A 24,817-nucleotide genomic window follows, 5' to 3' on the forward strand; every position below is an offset into this window, starting at 1 on the left:
TGAGAACGAGTCAGACACAGACATCTATACAACCTCAAGGAGCGTTAACATCTACTTTTACTCGTCTTATCAGTAAGGACATCTGAAAAACACTCTCATCTACTCCCTTATCTCTCAAGTTTACTTTGCAGCGGGTCTGTACACTTTGCAGGACTGGAAACAGTAAGTAGGAATACTGATACTAGAAGAACAGAGAAAATATACAGAACACATGTACTCTGCAGCTGGTGGTCTCATAAATTGTGATAAAGCTAAGTTAAGCTCCACTGGACAGTGCTGCTTTCAAAGAGGATTTTAAGGGAATAAGAGGAGCCAATGTGATTGACTGTGATCGTTACCAGCTCCTAACCCCACTGGTAATGTATGATAATACTTTCTGCCTAACCCCACCCTGTTTCAATGTGTGCCCCAGGTCAACCTAGCATCTACAGCCATGAAAATAACAGTGTGGTTTCATTTATGAAATCAAAGCACTGCCATGTTCTTCTGGCAGTACATGAAGCAATGTATCATGTTAATGGAAACTATTATTCTTCCTGTAAGAGCAAGGTGCACTGAGTTCTGCAGGGATAAATATAACTCGAGTATAAATCCATGTACTGTATCATCTGAATCCATCTGAATCATTGTGCAGGTACATCCACCCAGGAGCTTCAGAACTGGTTATAAAATAAAAAGTGTACATATATTGTGTTAGTGCACTGCAACTGTACTGTTTTACAAAAAAAAGATGGTTGGACAAAATTATGAGGCTCTAATCTTTGTCACAGCCATTGTGTATGAAATAATTGTTCTTATAAATAATGCAGGCATTTGCTAATTCCTGAAGGGACTGACAGAGAGTCAGAGACTTGATGCTCAGTCAAACATGTTAAATGGTGAAAATTATATATAAAAAGCTTATGATGAATAAAATCATCCTGTGCGCCATCAAAAAGGTATCAAACTGAAACACACACACACAAGGATAGGAAAACAAGTAATTTGTTCAGTGTTGGAAAGACACTGCCATGATGACAGGCAGCATTCAATTTGTGAGGGTATAATTATGTAGCTCGCTTAGAGACATCTCTGTGCATCTAGTACTCTTCAGCGCATCCAAACCTAGGCATTTCCTTCAAACTACAGCACCAAAATCCTGCTTCGCAGTGTTTACCCTCTGATGAAGTCTTTGTTTGAAAATCCTTTCTTTCCTTATATATGACATCCTCAGCAGAGACTAGGAGTTGTGCAAACACCAACAGGCGCCATGTTGCTTCCCACTCTCTAAAACCAATGTGAGAGCGTTTTATGATCATCTCCGCATCTTAAAGCACACTCAGTGGCTTCACTACTTACTGAGCTGACTATGCACAACAGAGACATTTGAACAGAGCCTTTCATCAGTACCTGCTTGAGCCTCTTGACCTCGTGCTCTAGCTCCACCTCCCTGGTCCTGCTGTTGAAGTCCGCCAGCCCGGAGGAAGAGCTGCGACTGCGGCCAGGCCTCTCTGTCTCCAGCTTGAAGAGCTGCAGGTGCTCCAGCTCTCGACGGAGGTCCTCTATCAGCTACACACAGACAAAGGACAGATGAACAATGTTATATAATGCCGGTGCAGTGTTTTGTAGGTGTAGGTGTATGAGCCAGCATAATTACGGTGAGAGAGGGAAAAGTGAAAGAGAGGAAGCAGAGTGAGCAGTAGAGCAAACAACCCACTCTGTGCATGTGTCTGATTGCATAAAATAGGCCCTCCCACCTCCTGCATGGCTTCCTTTTCTTTCTGGAACTGGTGTCGGTTCTGTCTCAGTTTGTCCATCATTTTCCTGTAGAGGTCCATCTCATCCTTCAGGCGCAAACTGGTGTCCTCCAGCTTGTCTGTCATCCTTTGCTTCTCCTGCGGAAGGACCGACATACATACACACACCATTATAGTTTGTTTTGTGTTATTTGTGTCTTTCAGATATGTGAAATCACACATACACTCACTTATGAAATAGGCATTCCCATTTACAGTATGCAATCAATCATTTCACGTTTGAAAACCCACAAAGACATACACACATATCATTGACAGACACTTCTGATATCAAAGGTTTTTGGTATGCATTTATTAAGTATTTCCTTAAAGAGTTTGTATTTTGTGTTTTGTATTTTCTGTGACATGTTTGGTCACACATTCTTATTTCTTGAACTACAGTTGACAACTATCTGGTTAAGTGTTTACATGGGTACTGTCTCAAAATAGAGGTGTGGTTTAACACCCAAAGGTGGTTTCTAACACCTCATCTTGTATATAAAATTACAGTTCCTCATTATCTTTGTGTGTCTATGAACACACGTTGAACATTATTTGACTAAACTGCCATCTTTGAAGAGGACAGTAGGACTGTGTGTGTATATGGAAATGATTAAGATATTGCATATTAGAAAGAAAAAACGATAAACAGATATGAGCATCAGCTGGATGTGTTAAAAGAGTACTCCACCGATTTAGCATGCACTCCTATAAAACTGTGGGACTCACAATGGACAGTTTATAACAAAGAATCAAAGAGCCAGATATATTATCTTTTTTATTCCATACATTCTTCTTCCTTGTCAAAACCTGGCACTTACATTACTCACAATGCAACCCTACCACCGACAGTTCGGTTGGAGATTTGGGAAACAGCAAATGAAGCAAATATACAAAGTTAGATGAAAAGTAAATATGGATTACCTCATCCAGTTTCTCTGACTGTGATTTGAGCCGGCACATGTTGAGAGCAATGTCACTGTTCTCCTCCTCCAGCAGCTTAACTCTAAAATGCAAAATCCTGTTTATCAGTTCACTTTTATATATAAGATGTCTCCAAGTCAGCTAAGGCACCGATTTAAGCAAATGTCCACAGTATATGCTGTAGCTCCAGAGGCAACTGACTAACCCCAGGAGGAATCTCTGAGCTCTGTGTAGCATAAAGATTTACATTCTGCATTTTCTCTTAACAGGCAGTCAATGTCCATATCCAGGGATATAAGAGCAGCACTGTCTAGTCCAGTATTTTACATAAAAAAAAAAAAACTTAAACTGTATCTCACCATCAGATTATACACTTTAATGAATTCATGCACTTGCATAGAAATAAAAAAACATGTAAAACAGAGAAATCGAGTGCATTCACATGCTTGATTATTTGTGTGTTTCTCACCGGTTGGTCAGCAGCTCTATCTGCGTGTTCTTGTCTCTCTCCATCTTGCTGTAGGCCTCTCGGTGCCGTCTTAGCCCCTCCTGCACATTTTGTTCTGCACGCGTCTCCTGGTCTTTCAGCTGCTCCTCCAGTTCATGAACCCTGAGATGATGAACACATTACACAAAATGATTCAATACGGTATCATCATTGAGCCAAGTGTTACTTTTTGAAACAGTGAATACTAAATTACTGCTACACTCTGTCTCTCATTTATTTGTTCTTGTGTGTCTCGTGTATTTCTGGAACTAAGTTTTGTGACTCTACCTGTGTACTAGTTGTGTGTTCTCCTGTTTCAGCTTGGACTTGAGATCACCATTTATCAGAATCTCGTTCTCGAGTTCTGCCACCTTCTTCTCCAGAGAACTCACCTGATAGAAACAGAGACAGTTTACTAAAACCTAAATTCACACCATTAACATAATTAAATGTGAGGACATTTAGGGATTTAAGATGACGTGTGATCTCGAAAATGAGGAAATACCCCTCAACATAATAAGAAATATCACATCAGATAAAACTAAAACGAAAGCAGATTTTTAATGTTTACAATTTGACACTTTCCATACTTTACAAGTAAAGGCTTTAAAATGATAAATGAACCTATTCCTTGAATTTGCAGACACAGGAGGAATCCTGACAGAGCTCATCCTATGAATTAGCATTCTCAACTTAAGCTGTGCATCCACCAGGAACAACTCTTCACTCTCTGTGATTTTAGTGCGAAGAGCGGTAAAAATGCTGAAGGTGAGGAACATTTAATTAGTTTTCAGTAGTCACGCAAATACACGAAGGGTAATTATGACTTTCCACAAGCATTTGTTAAATAAAGAAGACACATTCGTACCTTCTCATTGATGTCGATGTCACACGAGTCGATGCTGTCTCGGAAAAGGTCTTCTGTGCTGCCGTTACTGCTGCTCAAGTTGCTGTTGTGAAGCAGCTGCCTGCTCAAACACACAGAGACACACAAACTTAAGGAATCTTCCGGGAATAGATCCAGGTGTGGTGACTCAAGCTGGTTCTGAGTGCGTTTGCATATATATATGTGTGTGTGTGTGTGTGTGTGTGTGAGAGAGTGAAGGGAAGTGTGCTTTATCGTGCAGTGATGCTGCATACTGTATATGATATAGGACTGTAAGGAGCTGGTGCAAACAGAATTAAAATTAGTACACACACACGAACACTCACACACGGCTTGTTCTACTGTACAGTAGACGCCTCAGACAGACACACACACAGGTGTGTGTATGTTGGACTGCGTCACACAATCAAGTGTGACATTCATGCCGTGATGTGACTACAGCTGCCCCCTTTTACACTGATGGAAGAACTTGAGAACAGCGAGCTCTGATCCATTACTGAGATTAGCAATATGGAGAGGAGACAAAAGAAAAAAGAGGAAACAGAAAGGAGAAAGAACTGAAGAACAGATAAAGAGAGCAATAAAATGGAAGACATAATCAAACCAGACAGTGAGGACAGTAGAAGGAACAGTGGGAGAGAGCCAAACCTTATATTGAATACATAGATCAGGTCCGACAGGCCATTTTCACTCTGTCACTATAACTCAGTAACTGAGGGTGGAACTAGGACAAAAGCGTAGATACAAAACGTTTCGCCCAGTACAGACCAACAGGCCGTGAGGAGTGATACGTGGCTGCCACTGAAAAAGCTGTTGTCCAAACTCTTTTTCTCAACTCAGAAACAAAAGATTTTACAGCAGATCAGATTCATTTCTATCCAGACGCTCTGTATTTTCTCTGAATAACCAGTCAGTAATTAACTGGCTGTTAGAGCACGACGGTCAGGCAACTGACTGATAAGGAAGCAGTTACCAATCTTGCTGTGTGTGTGTGTGTGTGTGTGTTTGTGTGCCTATGTCAACAAATAGAACAAACACGTGCAGCACAGGCTGTATATTGCATACACACACAAGCTTACAAATGAATGACCTTTGCTGTAGACACACACGGAAGCACACTTGGACTCACACACACATACAGGTGAGTGGCCTACCTTCCAAACGCAGTGCTGGAGATTTTCCTGTTGGGGCTACAAAGGGAGAAAAAAACAAAATGACAGACATTTATATCCCAGTGAATTGCCATGGATATGTCTAGACTCACAACTCAACAATGCACTGGGACTAACTGCTGATGGCAATTAAGATTTTGTCTCTTCAGTGTGGCAGACGTGTAGGAAGAAGAGAGAGAGAGCGAGAGAAAGAAACACTGAAGGACATGTCAATGATAATACAATTTCACTCCTGGTCCAGTGAGCAGGGGTTTCTGTTAGCTCAGGGGGACAAAAGCCCAAAGACTCTCTCAGTCTGTGTGTCCGTCTGTGCTGGGTTTCACATTGGATTAACAAAAACGAGCAAACATATTTTAGGGTCACACAAATGACAGCTGGTATGGATGTAAAACTAATATTATCATTCGCTTAATTGATACAGCACAGTGAAATATATAGTATGAGACAGCAGCAGCACTGTACAGTAAAAATGGAAAATTTTATGAAACATTTATTCTGTCCAAATAACAAAACTGTCACAGTTGCATCCATATGAAATAGCTGTGTGCGCGTTTCTATCTGTGTCATGTCAACCCAAATCATGTCATTTACTATTCTCAATACTTACTAGTCATTCTGCTTCAACACTACCATTCGCTAAGTAATGAAGTAACTGTCAAGAAGCTCAATCATATTTAGTGCAGTGCAGTTAATGTGGATAAAGCAAATAATAAAAATGAGAGATAGTGAGATATATACTGTACTAGACAAAGAATATTTTACATGAATAGATTACCAATATTCCCTATATTTGTCAGTGGGCTTTGGTTTGCATTATTGCATGTATGTCTTCTTCATCTAAGCCCCATTTTCCACCCACTAATTTCATGTTTTTATTACCCATGCTTCACTGTGGCCAATTTAATTTAATTAATAGTGTAAAGGAGCTTGACGTGCACAAGTGATCCTTTAAATACTGTATGCAGATTAGTGGCAAAAGCTCCTTCCTCAGTCTATTTTGAATCCCTTTAGTCTTGCCTAAAATCCTTCATTATTTGGAATGATCTATATGGTGCCTTGTTTAAAAAGTTTCATACTTATGCTCCTTCTCCATTCCCTCCACCATCCCATTCAATCTGTATCCACTTGCTATGAGCTCACTCCATTCAAAGTAATTTCTCCAATCGATCACACATCACTCACTCTCTTATTCTTGCTCTTTTCTTTCTGCCCGTCTGTACTTCATTATTCATAAGGGGAAAGCATGGGTCTAATTAGGAGAGCCATGCTGGATTATAGAGCCATTTCTCTCTGGGGAGAAATCCTGCGGAGTCAGCAGAGAGTCCAAGTAACAAAGAAAAAAATGACTCCACAGTTCACATATTATATTCAAAGACATTACTCTACAACATTTAATGTTCTCAAATGACTCTGTGTCTGCGTGAGTGCACTTGTGTTTGCAGGTGGACAGTAGAGCTATTAATGGTTACCTCAGATTATGTTTCCAATAATAGATTCCCCATTACAATGGTTGATGAGGTAAGCACAGGAGTGACAGCCTTATATAACAATCAATTAGTGTTTGTGTGTGTGTGCATGTTTGTTCCTGCATGAAACAGGAGGAGGGCGACTTTCAATGCCTCTGTAACGACATTGCATCATTCTTATTACTAAAAAAGAGCCCACGAAGCAAACAGTGACTCCTGAGTTCACCTCACCAGTCCATTGTGAGTGGACCAGTACACTTCAAATCCCTCTGAGTGTATCCTGTACAATGCACATAATAGCTGACAGCATTTTTTCCGCCTCTCCTGAAAGCAGTGTGGTGTACAGTTCCTGTCATGTATAATCAAGTTATTGTCCTTTAATGTACCATGGTTGTGTCTAAACATTACCTGCCAGGATGATTGACGCACATTTTTCACAGAAATACGTCATCCTGCCTGTTTTCACTTCAGCGGCTTTTGTCTGTGGAATCGCGCATTGTGTGGCTGCTACGGTATGTTTCACCATGTGGAGTTATATTAAATTTAATTTGAATAAAAGTGGCAAGAAGAATTGCAGTCAGTGAATTCATGCTGGTGATTTGATTTGATTTGACTGGCTTACAGTAAGAATGAGAGTATGGTGGTCAGCGGGAAAGGTTTGAGGGCAGGAAAGGGCTAAAAACTGTGTGAAAAAAAAAGAGTCTTATTGAATTGTACTAACAACTGACAGTTGGTGGGTGTAGATCTTGTGTAATACTGTGTGTTGTGTGTGTGTCCTACCTGTTAGCCTTGAGGTTTTTGAGGCGAACCTCCAGGTCATTTAGCAGGTTGACCTTTTTGCTGCACTGAGAACAGTAGACATCCATCAGCTCACCAGTGTAATGCTGACGCACCTTATGAGGAGTCTGGCCCGCACTGTAAACACACACAGTTTTTGTCATTTTAAAATTACATATGACCATTTGAGACGCCACTTGAGTGTGTAAAGAAGTAAAACCATGTATCCGGTGCCAAGACACATGGAAATTTGATCTGGCTATTCACTAAAGAACGCCAATACAAAATTAAAAAAGAGATGCCAAAGACTGAGAAGGAGAAAGAGAAAAAAGTTCTGATTATCTAAGAGATGAACCACATTTTGTGGGACAAACTATACGCTACACAGGAACTCAGCTAACAACATTTCACTTATAATGAATATTAGAATCTAGACATAGAGATATAACTTTGCAGTCTCCACTTAGTTTATTGTGGTGCCGACACTCAAAGCAAGACAGCAAAAAAAACAATGACCTCATACCAAAAGAAAAGCCATAATGCATTATCACTTTCAAATATCTACATGTACGTACATGTAGATACACATTTTCTTATAGTTTCACAGGTCAACACAGTTCACAGTTGAGTTTTAAAATCCCAACCTTAACCTCAAAAACTCAAAATATTTGCTTTAAGAGGCACTGTACCAACATTAGAGAGTGTACCTTTAACCCACTTTGTACTGTAGTTATTTAAACTTCTTTCCCATGCTGAGTTGTCTAAGATGTCTTGCAAATCTGGGCCTCATTTTGAATTTAAATCTCAATGCCAACTCCATTTGGTGAGTTTTGTCTGCTTGGTATGCGTGGAAGGAGCATAGAGCAGTCTATCAGCCGGGAGACTTAATCCCATTAAACACAGGCCTTTGATGAATATTAATGTGGCCTTAAGGGCAAGAACTCCTAAGATACACTTCTACAGTCAAGACTTAGAATAATATGAGTCAGGTAATGATGCTGGAACTTGCAGAATGGAGCCTCGAGTCCATAATATTTAATAGAGTTGAAGCTACAGAAACTGGTCAATGTCTTCATCATAACCTTTGAGAAAAAACAAAGAAGCCTACACACAAAATGAAATGTATAATTATCTGCACTGGGTGCTGGGCCGCCAAACATTTGCTACTGTGCCAGGACGAAATGCTGAATTATAATTTATAATAAATAATAATATAATTAAGTTCATAGCCAATTAAAGCTATTTATGGAGTCATTACCTTGACCTTGCCGCTCCCTGTCACGCCCAAATCAACAGAACACTGATTTTGAACTGAAGTACGTCATCAGTACATGATGTATTCAATCCGTCATCACCCACTGAGCTACACAATTAGTGTGTACGATGTTCCCATTACTGTTGCAACAAGCTAACTTGGGTAAAAAACACTTTTTATATTGATGTTAAAAACCGAACATCAAGAGTATGACAGAACTTAAGAATTTCTTCTGAGGAGGTAGGGGAGAGATATTAATATCCAAATGTTTGACTTTTATTGTGGTTGTGACGCCAAAAATAGCAGCCACGTTGGCCAGTTCACAACAACATTGTCAATGTAAAGACAAGGACATCAGGGATTGCGCATAAATGACCTGATCATTATCCATCTTGTCTCATGAATATAGGTAGAAGTACAATCTTTTCTTTGTCTGACTCTCTCTTACCTAGAGGGAACAGATGAGCCGAGGTCGGAGTATCCGTTGGTACGAGTCTCGTCGTCCGGGCAGGGGCTGCTAGGAGTATAGTCTGGCTCCTCCCCTTCTCCGTAGTCTTCAAACTGCTCCTCGTTCAGAGAAGCCGAAGAACGAGTCGATAGGTCGGAGGTCACTGAGATACTGGTGTGGCCACACCTGAGGAACAAAGGCACTGTGTAAGTAACAACAGAAGTCCAGAACACCAGAACACCAGGGGTGTATCATATTTTCATATTTAAAGGATCCATTTCCTCCAAAATATCACTTCATCATACTGAAAAAGTTGTGGAGAAAGAAAACATACTACAGGACAGCTGGCCGTGGCTGTAGGACTTTATAGACCTTATTTGAAAATCATGTTTTTATAGTGATTGAGAAAAAAGGAGTGAGACAAGACATTTGTCTCCATGAATGAAGGTCTCTACTGAACGCAGCACTGGAACAGGAAGCACAATCGAATGTGGACTGAAGTAAGATTTAGAGACGGCGAGACAGGAAAGCAGAAGTAAAAAAAGACAGAACTGTGCTTACTTCTCCCCAGGGAAGAAGAGATCCCCCAGTGCGTCTTCCTTGTCCCCCGGTCTGATCAGCCCGTCTGAGGTGTCTGACCCTTGGGTGCTTTCCACGGCACTGTCTCTGTCTGATTCCCTCTCCCTGCCTTCGTCTGCCACCTCCTCCTCAGGCTCCTCCACCTCTCCCGGGAACAGCTGGCACTCAGGGACGGGGTCAGGATAGGCCCGTGTGCACATGATGACCGGACAAACCCGCTCCTCCTCACCACCCTGGAGAATGATGGGAAGAAAAGGCAAAGACAGAGAGGGAGGATGGAGGGGGACAACGATTGATGAGTATGTTTACAAACAAATGTACAGACACTGACCTGTAAAAACAGAAACATCTCAAACCTTGACTGCAGCTGTTTTTGTGAAAACCTTGTAACCACAAATGACTCTTTCCGGTGATAGCATTATTTCCAATAGAGTTATTTTCTATTGCAAGCCAACGTCCATAAATCCTCTCCATTTAAATCCACTTCATTTACAAAAGAAACTCCTTATAACTTCAGATCTTGCCTCATAACTATCATGTTAAGATGTTTTCTTAGAATCTAAAGCTCAGGACAGCAAAAACTCTGTCGCAAACTGAAAACTCATCTGTTCAGACTGCACCTCGGCTCATAAAAAACCCTCTTCTTTTATTCACATGATTCTTGCATTTCCTTTGGATTGTATCCACATGGTTGAAATGCACCTATCGTAAGCTTTGGATAAAAGCGTCAGCTAAATAAATTTTAAGAAAAGCTGCACATCCATGGTGACAGTGAAAACAGGAACAGCTGGCAGCTAATGCAGCATGACTTGTTATGGTGCCGATTTGACAAAATGTAAAGAAATACAGAGTAAAAAATTAATTTGCATAATGACAAACTATTTTGTAGATATAGCCTAACAAAATGGCTAACTCACTGACATTAACTCACCTGTAGGCATAATACTTTTTTAATTGTGCTAAACCTTTTTTAATCAAAACTGTTCCAGAGCTTGTATTATACCACTAACATGTGAGATGTGTGTGTGTGAGAGTAGCCTGACTTATCCCAAAAATTACAATAAAAATTACATTACACAATACACAAAGATGTATAGTGACTATGCCATTAGCCATTTTTATATCCCTTCAAAATACATCAAAATATCTTGCAAATATATAACTTTTAGACAATGGAATAAATTCAAATGGCCTTAACTTGTTTTTACTTCTAGAGAGCTGCTCACAAATCAAGGTTGTTTCAAACACTTGTGAATTCTGTTTCAGGGTGGATTTCCCATTGAGTAAATTCCTTCACTGTGAGAATGGTCTAAAGTTCACATAGGAGGTCTGGAGGGCTAGAGGGGTGAAAGGGCAAGGGGTCAAAGGTCACAGGTCCTGCTCCATCTAGTTTCACTCTTCCAACCACGGCTCAAATCTAGGCCAATGCAACAGAGAACAAGGACTTATCTCAGCATGGCTGAACTGCTGAAACACACAGCAGCATGAAGGTGAGAAGAGAGGGAGCAGGCTGAGTAATATGTTGGGTGGTGAGCAGCAGAACAGAGCAGAGGGAGTGAAATAGGCATGGATGGTGGTATGGATGTAGGTGGGGAGGAAGAATAAGTATAGACGAGAAGAATACAGCTAACAAGTGAGGAGAAGAAAAAGGGGGCATGAGGAACAAAGCCAAGAAGGAATGAAAGGGAATTAGCGGCACAGTGTGAGGGTGGGATTAGACAAGAGAGTGAGAGCTGTGAAGAAAGATGTAGGAGAGGCAGAGAGATAACAAAGTAGCTTGAGGACAGTCAGGTCGGTATTAGATAACATTACAGACTAATAAAAGATTTCAGCAACTAGGACTCAGACTGCCCTCTGTCTCTCTCACACATACACAACCATGACTTTTCATCCTTTGAGCTCCACTGAAGAAAAAATCTTGGCTGAAGACAGAATTTTCAATCCCATACTAGGGATTCATACCGAAAGACTTAATTAAGAACGGGAAGTTGTACATGGAGGTCCAGATGAAAATACAGTTGGTTTTAAGTGTCTATGAATTGAAAGCTCTCTTGGCCATTTTGCATGCACTTTTGAGTTGGTCTGTAAATTACGAATATTACCGAAAATATTTGAATGCTGTTTGCATCTGTTTAGATCAGATTATCTGTTCATATCTGAATAATGCATTCATATTTGTTTACATCTCTACCCCACACCTAACCAAACACACACACATAAACAAATGTGCACGCCTGAGTACAACTAAATTAAAAAGTACCCATTCAAGTCATAAACTGAGGGTGAACTGTTACAAAGAGCCAACATGAGGTCTGGAGCTGAGTCACAGAGAATAAAAGGAAGGATAAAGGTCTCTTTAGCATTCCTTAGACAAGTCTCCTTATTTCCCTGCAGCACAAAAAGAAACAGTGTGAGGCAAGAAAATAGGCAACCCCCCCCACTCCCCCACCACCACAACAATTCAAAACACTGAACAAGCTAACACAGCGGGGAAGTTTGACACCTGTTGTGCTTGTTCTGAGGAAGAGGAGGATTTTCATATGCGGTGCTGGCTTATATAATATAAACAAATAATGTTAGAGCTAGTCAAAATACAGAACTAAGCCCCTAAATATCGGTTGAAAAGATGAGAAATCCAAATGCAATAAAATTCCTAATAATGTGACAACATTAGATGGCTACATTGACTGGAAATGATCACTTCCTTGGCAGAGTAACTGATAGTATAATGAAATACCCTTAGAATAAAATTAAGGTTAAAACTTTAACTACACTGTCTATATAGTTATTAATACATTCATTCTCATAAACTACGTTATGCCTATGCTAAACTAATACAATATACCCATAAAGGCTGTATTTAATTGCAACTTGACTGCAAATTTCAAAGTATTTAAAGAGCTTTATTTTCCTCTGTTCAGGTGAATGCGTGTCAGCGACTCACTGAAGTGTTCAGAAACACAAATGACACAAGTTGAACAGTCAGCCAAGAACCACTTCCAGCAGAACAGAAGCACATGTGAGATCATTTAGGCTGCCAATTAAAGCATCTCTGATAGCTCTTGTTTCAGGCAAAGATGCTGCTGGACAGTAATATCCTACATGTACAGAGCGTATGTGTACGTGTGTATGTGTGTGTGTGCTTTCACTTCACTCTGAGTTTCTCTGATGAGAAAAGTGAAAAAGTGATGATCGAGGGGGGAGCTGTGTGTGTGTTTACAGTATGCCTCTCTGCACCCGCCTGCTTCAGAACAGCCTGGGGGCTGTAACTGCCAAAACATGAGCCTACAGAGTGTTTTGAGTTGCTTGATTCCCTCGAGCCCAAACACAGCCAGCCTGCCAAACAGCGTCCAAACTGCCAGTGGCTTTGAACCGAGGACATCAAACTCCTGCCTGAAGCGCCTTCACGTCAACCTTTAGCCAAAGGAGGATTTGCATTATTTTTATTACCATTAAATGTTTGCTTGGGCCAAAACAGCTCTGTTATTGATGATTCATCAGCAGGTTTCATAAGGTGAATTAATATATGGAAGTTCTCCTGATGTATCATACAACATCTGTTTTATATTATAGTGTATTTGTTTTGCAGGATGGTATTTTCACAAATCAATAGCATTTTTCTAAATATAATGAAACCATGCTTAATTCAGTCAAATTGTTTAATATCCACAAGTCTTATGAGTATTATGTAATGGTCATGATGCCTTATAGTCACAATTTATACCAAATATTAAGAATATAAAAAGAAATAAAATAGTTTATTCAGCTTTTATTTCGGTTCAAAATAAAACGGCACCAGAAGTGAAAGAGAATCTATATACTGTATCGTGTTTTGATCAACATTCATGTCCATAGATTTCCTTTCTAGGATGTAAAATTACTTGAGAGGGATGCAATGCAGCTTTATAGCATTACTCTGCACAGCATGCATGCTGTTGTACATGTTTTTCTTCATATTTTACTTAAAATAAAATAGGGAAAAGATCTCTGATCTCTCTGCGAGTCTGTTGCTGCAGGCTCTGACCTAGTTAAAATACAGGCATCCCATCATTTCTTTCCTGCTTTTCTTCCCACTCTCCCAGGTGAGAACAATGTCAGAGAAGAAAAAGACGGAGAGATGAAGCAGACAGAGGAAAAAAATCTCCTTTACTGAAATGAGAAATTCAGATTGAGCAAACAGGCCCTTTGTTTTGTGTTTGTGGTCAATTCGAGTCTGGGAATGTGTTTATTTCGGAAGACAATGTGAATGTGTGATTGTATGTATTTTAACAACAACTGCTAGGCATATGTGTATGTGTGAATGCTCTGTCCAGCTTTTACACATCATCAATCACCACTGAGTTGCTTACATGTGACAGATTTATTGTCATGTGTCATGTGTGGCTGAATAGGCATGTGTACTGTGTAAACTTTCTCTAGAAAAACACAGGTCAGACACCTTTAGTACAGACACTGTTTCCATGTAGAGAAACAATTGTGCAGCATGAACAGTTATGTATGAGCATGAAACAGCGTAACAGAGTAACACACAGAGGCTCTCAGGGGAAAAAAATATATTATTTACATCCACTGCAGCTGCAATAGAAAAGAGTGAGGAGAAAAGGGATGGAAGGACAGAAAACAAAGAGCAGGGACACTTGTCACTTCTGAAGACAAGTGGCTGAAGAGAGAGAGATCACCTCATGTCAAGTGGAGTGAAATGAAAGAGAGAGACGGATAGTAGAGCGGAGAAAAGACCAGAGGCACCTGAAACTAACTTAAAAGCGTCAAGCACTGCGATATATCTGTGCAACACACAGCTCAACTTTGAAAATCTTTTTGAAGAAACTGGAAAATAATTCTCCCAATTAACTCTCAGTTAAGCTTGGCAGCAACGTTAGTTTTTCAGCACTGCATAGGTGGAAGTCTGTGTAATATGAATGATGACTACTGATCACACCATGTTGACACAGTCCTGAAACTCAAAAATGTTGAGTAATGTATTTGTCCTGCTACACTTGTTGAGCAACACTGAGGAAGATTACAGTATAGAAAATAGTGAGATGCAAATGATGTTGTTGTATTGCACAAAACCGGTTGCTAGGGAGGAAAACACACAGTATTTTCTAAGTTACAAAATGAAGTGTGTGCTTGTGTGAGAGAAAGAAAACAGGTGAGCGGGAGGCAAACGTGCATTCAGAGATACACTGAAAGTTTTATCTCAAACTCCTATATTATTCACCAGCAATCTTATTTCCTCTGACGTGGCCTGTAGTCAAATCATTAACCCATCCAAATACATGATGCAAATACCTAACCCTAACCCATAAATATGACAGAGGCACAAACAGTAAAAGTTATTCTTAAGAAGTCGAGTCAAATTCACTTGGTATTCATGGGATACAGAATGTGGTTCGACTCAGAAGGAAACAAAGTGGACAACAGTCCTTTTTTCACAGCAGAAATGTTGACATGTCACAAGTGTAATTAATAACAATAGTGACGTCCAGATACCAGGTCCATTGCTCTGCTATAATGCATGTTTGCTTACTGGTACATTCAAATGAAATGGAGCCATGATTAATGTTAATAGTCACACCTGTGAGACTGTCCTCCCAAGAAGATCGACAGCATCAGTCCAGAAATGCTTCTATGCGTCGGGGGGAGGACACCGACAAATCATGTATTTTGTTGTTTCATTTGGACTTTTCCTGCTACAACGAGTAAAAATATATATAATCTATTTTCATACTCAGTTCATTCTGTTTCTTTCTCTTCATTCTGACATTGTTTAATTTTGACAATTAGAGCCAGAGTCAACTTTACTGGCTGAGTATTTTGACACAGACAAGCAATTTGACTCCTGTTTTCAGTAGCTAATCAATGCACTTACACACAGTGCCAGTTTACTCTTGTAAACAATAAAAGCTTGCATGCACACGCACACAGTGAGAGGCAGAGTGACATGAAGTAATTACTTACTGAAAGGCCAATTAATTTGAGGTTAGTGTTCAATCTTGAAGTCATCAAAGGCTCAAACTCTTTATCAGGTTGAACAACAACAACAACATTGCTGCAGCCGTCATTAAAAAGATAGACTCTCGATCCACCTCTCCTCACACCCCTTTAGTCTATGCTGAGTGCTGAGGGTCAATACCATTTTAGTGCTGAACAAATCATTAATCTGCCCTCCTGGCACAATGGAGAATTATGTGGATGACCATGCATTTCTAGGTCCTATTGATCTAAATGTAAAAAAGAGGGAGAAGGTGGCTTTGAGCTCATCAGACTGTGACTGGGCCAAGAGTGGTACAACCTGAACATCTTATTCTCTGAAAATGCTGCCAGTGGCGTGAGATTCCCACGTGTGTCCAATTTAGTTTCACTCACAAACTTGCCTGTAAAATTATTTTAAATTCTCCTTGAAAACATCTCCAAACAAAGAATACAACAGATGATTCCATAAATATGAATAACGTGATCTGCATTACATATTTCATCCATCATATAAGTTAAAGCTTCTTCCTTTAAAAGAGATACAGCAGTCTTTTAAGGCTTTAAGTGAGCTAAGTTCTTCTGGGGACCGCCCCCTAAGAATACTTGAGGAACATTTTTGTGGTGTGTCATTTCAGCAAAACTAGATTAAAGGGAGCTTATACGGTTTTAAAAGGTGTTGTTCCTGTTGCCTATTTGTTGTATAACTAGTTGGACAGTAAACATCTTGTTGCTGTACAGTCAAGCAAAACCAGTGTTGTGCAAAATAAAATAAAGACAAAACAGAGCTGGAGTGCTACACCAGTCTGGAGGGGGGGGGGCATGACATCGACTGGATCGATCCACACTGATGAAGCTTTGAGTCAGCGGGAAAGGGACTGGAGGATGAGCAGAAGATTGAGGGACAACTTGAAAGAGGGGAAATACAGAGAGGATGAAGAAGAAGAAAAAGAGGGAGAGGAGGGAGCAAGAGGAAGAACAGCAGTCTCTCTGCTTGTGTTTGTCAGACCGAGCTCCAGAGATAAGAGGCGTTTCTCTGCAGAGGCTTTACATGCCTCTCTCTCTCTCCCTCTTTGTTCATTTCATCCTCTCTTACTTTCTTTCGCCCCATTCTTCTAAGCCCTGAGCTCCTCGAGTGCTGCCACCACAGAAATATTCACCTATAAAGTGAATCGTTTAATGCTTCTGCTTTGATATTCAGCATTTTGACTCCGTTACCAGTGGGTGCTTCTGTCATTCTGTGCCTCAGATCCCACCAGTGGGTAACAAAAAGCTGTGAGACATGAGGGCATAAGAGGCTTTGCAGAAAAGAAAAAGATATTCTAATACACACATATGTACACAAAAGCTGTAGCGATCAGTCGATTATTTGATTAGTCAATCAAAAACGCAGCTGGTTCCAGCTTCTCAAATGTGAGGATTTGCTGCTTTTCTTTATCATATATAAAATTAAATAAATTTAACACATTTGGTTTTTGAACTGCTGTTTGAAGATGTCACCTTGGGCTCAGGGACATTTTTCATTTTTTCTAACATTTCATAGACGAATGAGCATTAATCAAGAATTCAGATTTACCTATAAGAAAAATAATAGGGATTTTCAGTTGCAACCCTAATGTACACATATTGCCTTTAAATATCCTTCATTTGTTGAGTCACGATCATACTCACACCTACATGGATTGTTTCGATACCACTTTTGCAAAACACCATGACAGAGGAGCATAAGCGCTCTCTGTTTGTGTGTGTGTGCATGCATCTGCCTACGTGTCTGTTATTCAGCTCCTACACTAAGCAATACTCGTCCTACGCCTGTGCGCACTCACACATTACACAAAGGGGAAGTAATGACTCATATTTCACGAACATTTTGTTAAGTCAACACAGTGAGAACCTTCGGTTTCAGCAAATAAGACACACACGCTTACCCAACAGAAATACTGTGCAGAGACTCCCTATTGTGAGAACTTTGAAATAAAGCGTCTCCTGCTCCCGGCTCATTCATCTTTAAGTCAAAACTGTAAGTAAAACATCAACATTGGGGCTTTTAGAGCAGCTAGGCACACACAACTACACATCTATAAAAACACTACCTCTCTACACTCAGGTTTCAATCACACATGCAAACACACACACACACACACACACACACACTTGTTTCTACCTGAGTCTCAAGGGAAACAGGTAGCTGCTTGGATAACCAGGAATGTTGTGCTGGACAAAGGACAATGTAGGGAGGGACTGGAGCAGCACAGTGGAGACTGTGTGGAAGTATTCTCAATGAAACTCAAGAGGTGAAACAGTGTGTTTTCTGTATTTCTGTATCTACTGAGGCCTAAATAAAGTCACTCTGAAGTACTTTCCTCCTATTTAGAGAAGTACTTCAGAGTGAGTTTATTTAGGCCAGTCCTGACTTCATCAAGGGGTCATTTCAAGGTGAAAATTTGGCTTTAGAGTGAAGATTAGATCTAGATTAGGTTTAGGACTAGAGTAGAGGGTTGGTAGCGGTGACAGCCGTTAAGAAATTAATGCTGTCAGCTAAGATCCTCCACGAGTGTTTCATTTCAAACGTTTGCACATGTATATGGGTGTGTATACACAATGGGCCCGTTAAACAAGGAGAACTTGAAATACATCCCCTGATTGTGAGTGATTAAAATGTCCTATTACATTGTTTGTGCGTGATTTAATGAGTGTATTGCATCTTTAATTACAAAGGCAGAATCCCTGAGAACATGACAAGACAATTTAGCTCTATAAATTGTAGATCACAAAGCTGCACGTTCAGTTTGTATCCTGCTGCTGGTGCACAACATTCAGTCAACGCTCTACATGTGCAAAGTATGTGTATCAGTGTGCGATATCAGAGCTACCATATGCTGTGCTTTCTTGTTCCTGTGTGCAAGCCAAACTAGAAGTTAAGAGAAAGCTTAATGTTTGGGTGGGCATGTGTTATAAACATACAAATGTAAGACAAACACAATTATTGTCAAATTGAAGAGCAAGCTGTCACACCAAGTAGGCAGGTGTGTATCTGTGTGTGTGTGTGTGTGTGTGTTTTTTAGTCCATTTGCGGACTCGGTGTGTCAACCACCTGTTCTGAACTTTAAGTGTTTGACAGCTGCTTACAGTTTGTTTGAACAAAACACGCTACTGCTTCACATCAAAACAAGGAAGCGTGCATAAACCCACTGAAGTCAAACCAAAGTCACGAGTGTGCTTTGTTTTTAGACCTGCAACAGTGTAATACAGTTCACTGGGGCTGCAACTCAGGATTATTTTAGTTGTGCATTAATCCATCAGAAACAATGAAAAACTGTCCCTCACAATTTCCAAGAGCCCAAGGTGAAGTCTTCAGATTTCTTGTTGTCTATTTAATTTACAATGATATAAAACAGAGAAAAGCAGCAAATGTTTTTGCATTTTTGCTTGTTAATTGATCATCTATTATCAAACGTTTTGTCGATCGACTAATGGTTTTAGGTCTGCAGTCCACTGATTCAGCATTTGGGATGGTTCAGTCATGTTTCCTGTGAATTTTCATCATCACTTGTATTATTAACGATTGTAAGAAGAGAAGTTAGATTCATCTTCAACACCCTGACTCATACGGAGCAGCACAAACGCTTAACAACTCCGTCTCACTGATATCTGTTGTCTCACAGCCAAAGTGTGTTGTGTCTAGCATGTTGATTGTCCTCTTTTGAGTCATCAAACTCTGGTTCAGTGAAAAGAAAAGAAAGCACCTCGCTGTCTTTCTTAAACAAAGTGCTTTGTCTTCTCTCTTAAGCGACTGTTTGTCAGCCCTCTTGCTGTGGTCCGTTGAATGGGGGCATTTCAGCGTGTCGTTAGTGGCAGACCCTCGGCAGGTGGTCAGACCCCAGCCTCTTGTCAGCTGTTGAATGTCAAATGTTGAAGTCTGTGCAAGCAATAGCTCATTTAATTATTTTTTCTAAAAGGAAAACAAGAACCAAGAGAGCTTCTGCAGAAGTTCAGAGACAATATTTGGCTTTGAAACTACAGTACAACTCAGGCTCTGAGAAGATGAATGTATTTGTTAATTATTTGTTTTGTCTAGAGATTAGTCTGTCTTCTCTCTCAGTATCCAAGTGTTGGAAAGTATGGAAAGAATCGTAGAGGAGTGACTGTTTTCACTGCTGCAGATTAGCCTCCATTCATCCAGTACAGCTCAGTGCTGCATGCTAATCTAGTTATTCTAGTCCTGGTGTGGACACTGTGCACCGTCAAAGACACTCGGCTGAATGTCAACCTTGTTTAAGAAACAAAATCAACTTACAGTGAACAAAATACATTAATAAATATATTCAACTATATGCCCATAAACAAAGTGATTTCAGTGGAAAACAAAAGTCTTCCAGGAACGTTTCGGGACCGGGACAATCAACAGAGAATTTCCTGCTCGGCTGAAGAAGAGTAAATCTCATTATGTAATGTCCAGTCACAGACCAGGAGTATTTAAAACGAATCTGAGTCTGACGTCACATGTTGCTACTGAGATCCCCACAATACAAGCAAAGCTCACCTTGCCTTTCTATTCTTCTTTGGTGTGACGAATGAATATCAGAAGGTACAAAAACTACAGCAAGTATCAGTTGTATTGTCAACAGCACATTTTTTAGATCATCTAAATACCTCTAGATGATCTAAAGTATAGTAAAACACATTTTTAAAATAATGACACTGTCACAGTGTTTTGTTTGTTTACTGTAACATGATTCATCTAAAAGTTTATAGTAGTAAATCAAATTTCTTTACATACAATAGTCATTGCTAAGGCCTGTTATGTTGTGTGTGTATTATGCCTGCAGTACACCTACATTTTCAGTGTGGTTGGTTCAAAACACAAAGTGATTGTTATGGTAAAAACTTCTCCCTTTTCACTGAACTTTGGCCTGAATAAACAGAATAACTTGAATTACACCTATAGAGCATAATGATTTCAGACAACTGTCAAATGACTAAATATTGATACTGAAGCTGTTAAATGTCCATGACAGACTAATCAATCAAACAGCCTACGCTGTCAACTATCATTCACCTCAGTCCTGATAGACAGCAAACCTGTTGTTCTTATGTTTACTTTATTCCTCTATCTTTCTTTTTTATGACCGTTCTGTACCTGGACATGCTATATTTGTCCTGTTCCCTGCACACTTCTTTTGATCACGCTCCCTCTCTCTCTCTCTCTCTCTCCCTCTCTCTGTCACTCCCTCTCCTTCCAGCTATCCTGGCTTCCAATTAATCCCATTACCATCAGAGAGATGTTGAACTGAGACACCAGCGACTGAGGCAGGGAGAGACAGCGAGAGAGAGAAAATAACAAGAAGGGATACTGGAAAGCAGACAGGGATGAGGCGAGAGCAAACAATAGAGACAGGACAGTGTGATGACACAGACGCCAACAGCTGAGCAAGACAGACAGGGGAAGCTGTGAGGCAGGGTCAACTGCATGCAACACACACACACATTAAAACACAAACTGGGGGGACAATAGACTCTGCCCCCCTTTTACTCACTAGTCTTTCCCATTTAACTAAACCCATCCCTGCTTCCTTCATGTTTTCGCCTTTCTTTCACTAAACCCTCATGTCTCTCTATTGAGTCTTTCCTCTGTTTTGTTCCCATTCTGTCAAGTAATCTTTCATCACCCCCATTTTCCAGCTGGTTGGGTGCAGTCTGGTTGCTTACCCCGTTCACTAGTGAGGGGAGTCCATGGTCAGCAGTCGCCCTCTTTCCACCAGCCAAACCCTCATCCACTGAAGTCATCCACTCGCCCTGTTGACCAAGGCTAAGTCCGTTGTCTTGGCTTTCACACACACACACAAACACTCACACACACACCATACAGGTGTTCCCTTCAAAGGCAAGAGGAGGAGGAAGCGCCGGGATAGTCCAAAGGGTGAATCCCTGTTAGTGGTATAATCCAAAGACAGAGCAGGATGTATCGTTCACTTTAAAACACTGCACCGGCTGCCTGGCTTCTCCTACACCGACAGAGACTGTAACTGCCTCCCTCTCTCTCTCTCTCTCTCTCTCTCTCTCTGTAACAAACACACACACATACACACACACACACACAAGCAAACACAAGCACAGACTCTGGACCTCACACCCTCACGCTCGCACACTTTCCCTCTCTCGCTGACTGGTTCGCCGGCTGACTCGCATTCACACAGTGAGAGCTCAGATCAGGCAACAGTTGTTGAATTCATGGCCCCTCCTCCCCCCTTGCAGGCGGTTGCTTAGCAACTGGCTTCTGTGGGCGGGGCTTGCGAAAGTCCTCACATTGCTGTACACTCTGCTCTCGGCTGCCGCCTACTCAGGCTATATTTGCATATCAAGCCCTGCCTGCCTCTCTGTCTGTCTCTGCTGTAGAGGAGGCCAGCGCCTGTGTGGGCTGCAAAGAGGGGGAGGAGGGCTGATTGTTGTCTCTTAAACTGAAACAGTTTGTCTTCGGTGATGCAGCAGATTCCACAAGATGGGTCAAAAAGAAAAGACGTACTGGTTAGTCACAATGGGAAGGAGAAAAGGGGGAGGAAGCATAAGAGAGAAGGAGAGAGGTGATGGCAAAGCAGTTAGAGACATTTGTTGTTCATTTCTGTCAAAAGAGTCAGAAGTTCACTTGCAATGCAATGTGTCCTTTAAAAACAGGGAAAGATACCAATTAAGCTGTATCATAACAGCTGAAACAATTAGTCAATGAATCTATTAGTGGATCAACAGAGAATGAATCAACTATTTAAATAATAGATTAATTGTTAAAGTAATTTTTAAGCAAAAATGTAAAAATGGTTTCAGCTTCTCCAATGAGAATATTTTTCTTAGTCTTCTATGTTATTTAATTGGATATTTTTGGGTTTTGGACTGTTGGTCAGACATAACAAGCAATTTCAATGAGCAAAGTTTGTGTAAAATTGTGATCTATCTGACAGATTAATCAATAATGGAAATGATCTTTTGTTGCAGCCCTACACAGCATTATAATAACCACAATCCAATCTCATATCAACTGTGTAACCCGGCTCCATAAACTCATTACAATCCAGTTACTTCACACAACCTGAACAAGAGGACATATTGGTACTGCTGGGTGAAACTCCAGTTAATCCAATGTAGGTGACTTACATGTTTGCATTTCAGTTGTTGGATCATATGATTCAGTTGAGAAAATCCTCAAATCTCTTGTGAAATCCTTTAAAAAATGCATGGTGTTCAACATACACTGAAGCTGTTCTTCATTGTTCCTGAAAAGTTGACATTTTACACATCCAATGTGTTGATTATTGTTTCAATCAGTAAAACTAAGATAAATAACATGTCAGTATTTTTATAATTTGATGTGCAGAATGGATGAATGGAAACACCTACTCCTCTAAAAAGCAACTATTCTATTCTTTCTATACTTCCTTCAAAATGTTACAGACAACTTTCTTCGCTATGCCATTTCTTCTACATTTCTAAATAATTTCACAGAAGTGAATGTCTTACTGATGTGCCCTTAAGCAATATAATGTATTCCTCAAAGAGTCTACACCAGCTTTAAATGAATATTAGGAAATATTCTCAGAGTGGGCTCTCCACAACATTTACCATTATTTCTTTTTCAACTCTTATCTCAGCGCCGCAGGGAATTTCAATCATTCTTTCAGCTGCCACTCCAAGCTTTACTCTTCACTTGTATTTTTTTAATTGCTTCAATTCTAGTTGGATGCTGACCAGACTTTCTTATCAGAGTCAGGGATACAGAAAACAACTTGAAGTCAGTACTGAAGAGCCTGGACTTCTTCTAATTAGAGCTCCAAAAATGTAATTATCATGTTTGTTTGGTGGTGTCAGTCCATAGTGGAGCTATTGTGTATTTCAAAGACTGTTTATCTTAGCCGGATAAAAAGGTGAGTTATATATAGGCTCTAACATTATATGATTATCATTTCAACCTTTGCACCCCCCATGGGCCACAACTGAAAAGAGGACCATGTGAACACGACCATGATACGGCAGCAGACAGAGTGCTGTACACTACTTGCAGATTAGAGTGTTACATAGCACTACGAGCATGTTTTAACTACCAGTATTACTGCGTTCGTGTGAAGCTATACGTTTTCCACAAAGATAACGAGATGACCTGGATTCAGTTTTGCTGCACAAACTCTAAATCTCACATGCACAACTGATGCTCCTTATATTTGGTCTAGAACTGGCTAATGAATTCAGATTATTATTCAGATTATGCTTTACTGTAAATGTGATATATCAATGCATGTTTCTAAATGTTTCCCTTGAACATTAACCCCTTAATCTTTAATTATTAGTTGTGGCAGATAGCATCAAATAATTTAAACAATGTAATTTAATTTAAACAATAAACAATTGTTGGTAACAAGAGTTTCAGTGAAGATAGAGGGGTAGCTACATGAGTATGGGATAAGGTGAGATAGGTGAGCTTGTATTTTGTCTTTTTTGTCAGGGTGGGGAAGCCATGTACGTACCATTAGTCTGAACCTATTATATTGTTCTTTGTTTGTCTTTTTGTTTGTTTGTTTTCACTTTGTTCTTTGTTTATATATTCTATAAAGGATCACAAAATTCTGTTTCACTGCAATTCATTTCTCAGTTATATTTGCTATATTATATTGCTATATATATAACTTCCCTGACTATATATGATCATATTGCTGTTGTCCTACTTATATTTGAAGGACCTACTCCCCATGCTGTGGTAACATAAATCACACACTGCTCTGCCATCATAACAAAGCCCCTCCGGTCTCTGTGCTACTTCAAATAAAAAGAGAAGGATGATGGCTTCTGTTTGCTTTTTCTTATTTGCTGTGTGATACTTTCGTGCATTTATTTTTTTAATTCTATCACCTTCTGGCTGTGTTTCCTCGACAGTATGTTGCACCCAAACATTAGCTTAATCCATATTGTCCATTTAATTAACATGTCATTATAATGATGATAAAGTCTCATACTTCCTGGGTATGTAGATGTGTGTTTCCATGCTTCTGTTTCCATGGTGTTAGCTCAGGTTTCACTACTTCATGCTTTGTA

General features: G+C 40.1%; 1 protein-coding gene across 2 annotated transcripts in view; it reads right to left on the bottom strand.

The window, feature by feature from the left end:
• rab11fip4b (RAB11 family interacting protein 4 (class II) b) overlaps window positions 1-24,817 on the bottom strand; it is a 44,967-nt gene that overhangs the window by 3,295 nt on the left and 16,855 nt on the right. Inside the window, exons 1-11 of one of the 2 annotated variants that reach the window (XM_070915036.1) lie at window positions 21,452-21,913; window positions 9,752-10,002; window positions 9,191-9,376; window positions 7,491-7,625; window positions 5,227-5,262; window positions 4,055-4,154; window positions 3,475-3,578; window positions 3,169-3,309; window positions 2,700-2,781; window positions 1,737-1,874; window positions 1,390-1,548 (exon numbers count right to left, since the gene is read on the bottom strand). In XM_070915036.1, coding sequence (XP_070771137.1) covers window positions 1,390-1,548; window positions 1,737-1,874; window positions 2,700-2,781; window positions 3,169-3,309; window positions 3,475-3,578; window positions 4,055-4,154; window positions 5,227-5,262; window positions 7,491-7,625; window positions 9,191-9,376; window positions 9,752-10,002; window positions 21,452-21,529 — 1,410 coding nt within the window. In that variant the 5' untranslated portion in view covers window positions 21,530-21,913. Of the gene's footprint in view, window positions 1-1,389; window positions 1,549-1,736; window positions 1,875-2,699; window positions 2,782-3,168; window positions 3,310-3,474; window positions 3,579-4,054; window positions 4,155-5,226; window positions 5,263-7,490; window positions 7,626-9,190; window positions 9,377-9,751; window positions 10,003-21,451; window positions 21,914-24,817 lie in introns of those variants that run through there. The other variant, XM_070915044.1, reaches the window with a different exon arrangement.

This window comes from Enoplosus armatus, chromosome 2 (assembly GCF_043641665.1).
Source record: "Enoplosus armatus isolate fEnoArm2 chromosome 2, fEnoArm2.hap1, whole genome shotgun sequence".
Classification (NCBI taxonomy): Eukaryota; Metazoa; Chordata; class Actinopteri; order Centrarchiformes; family Enoplosidae; genus Enoplosus; species Enoplosus armatus.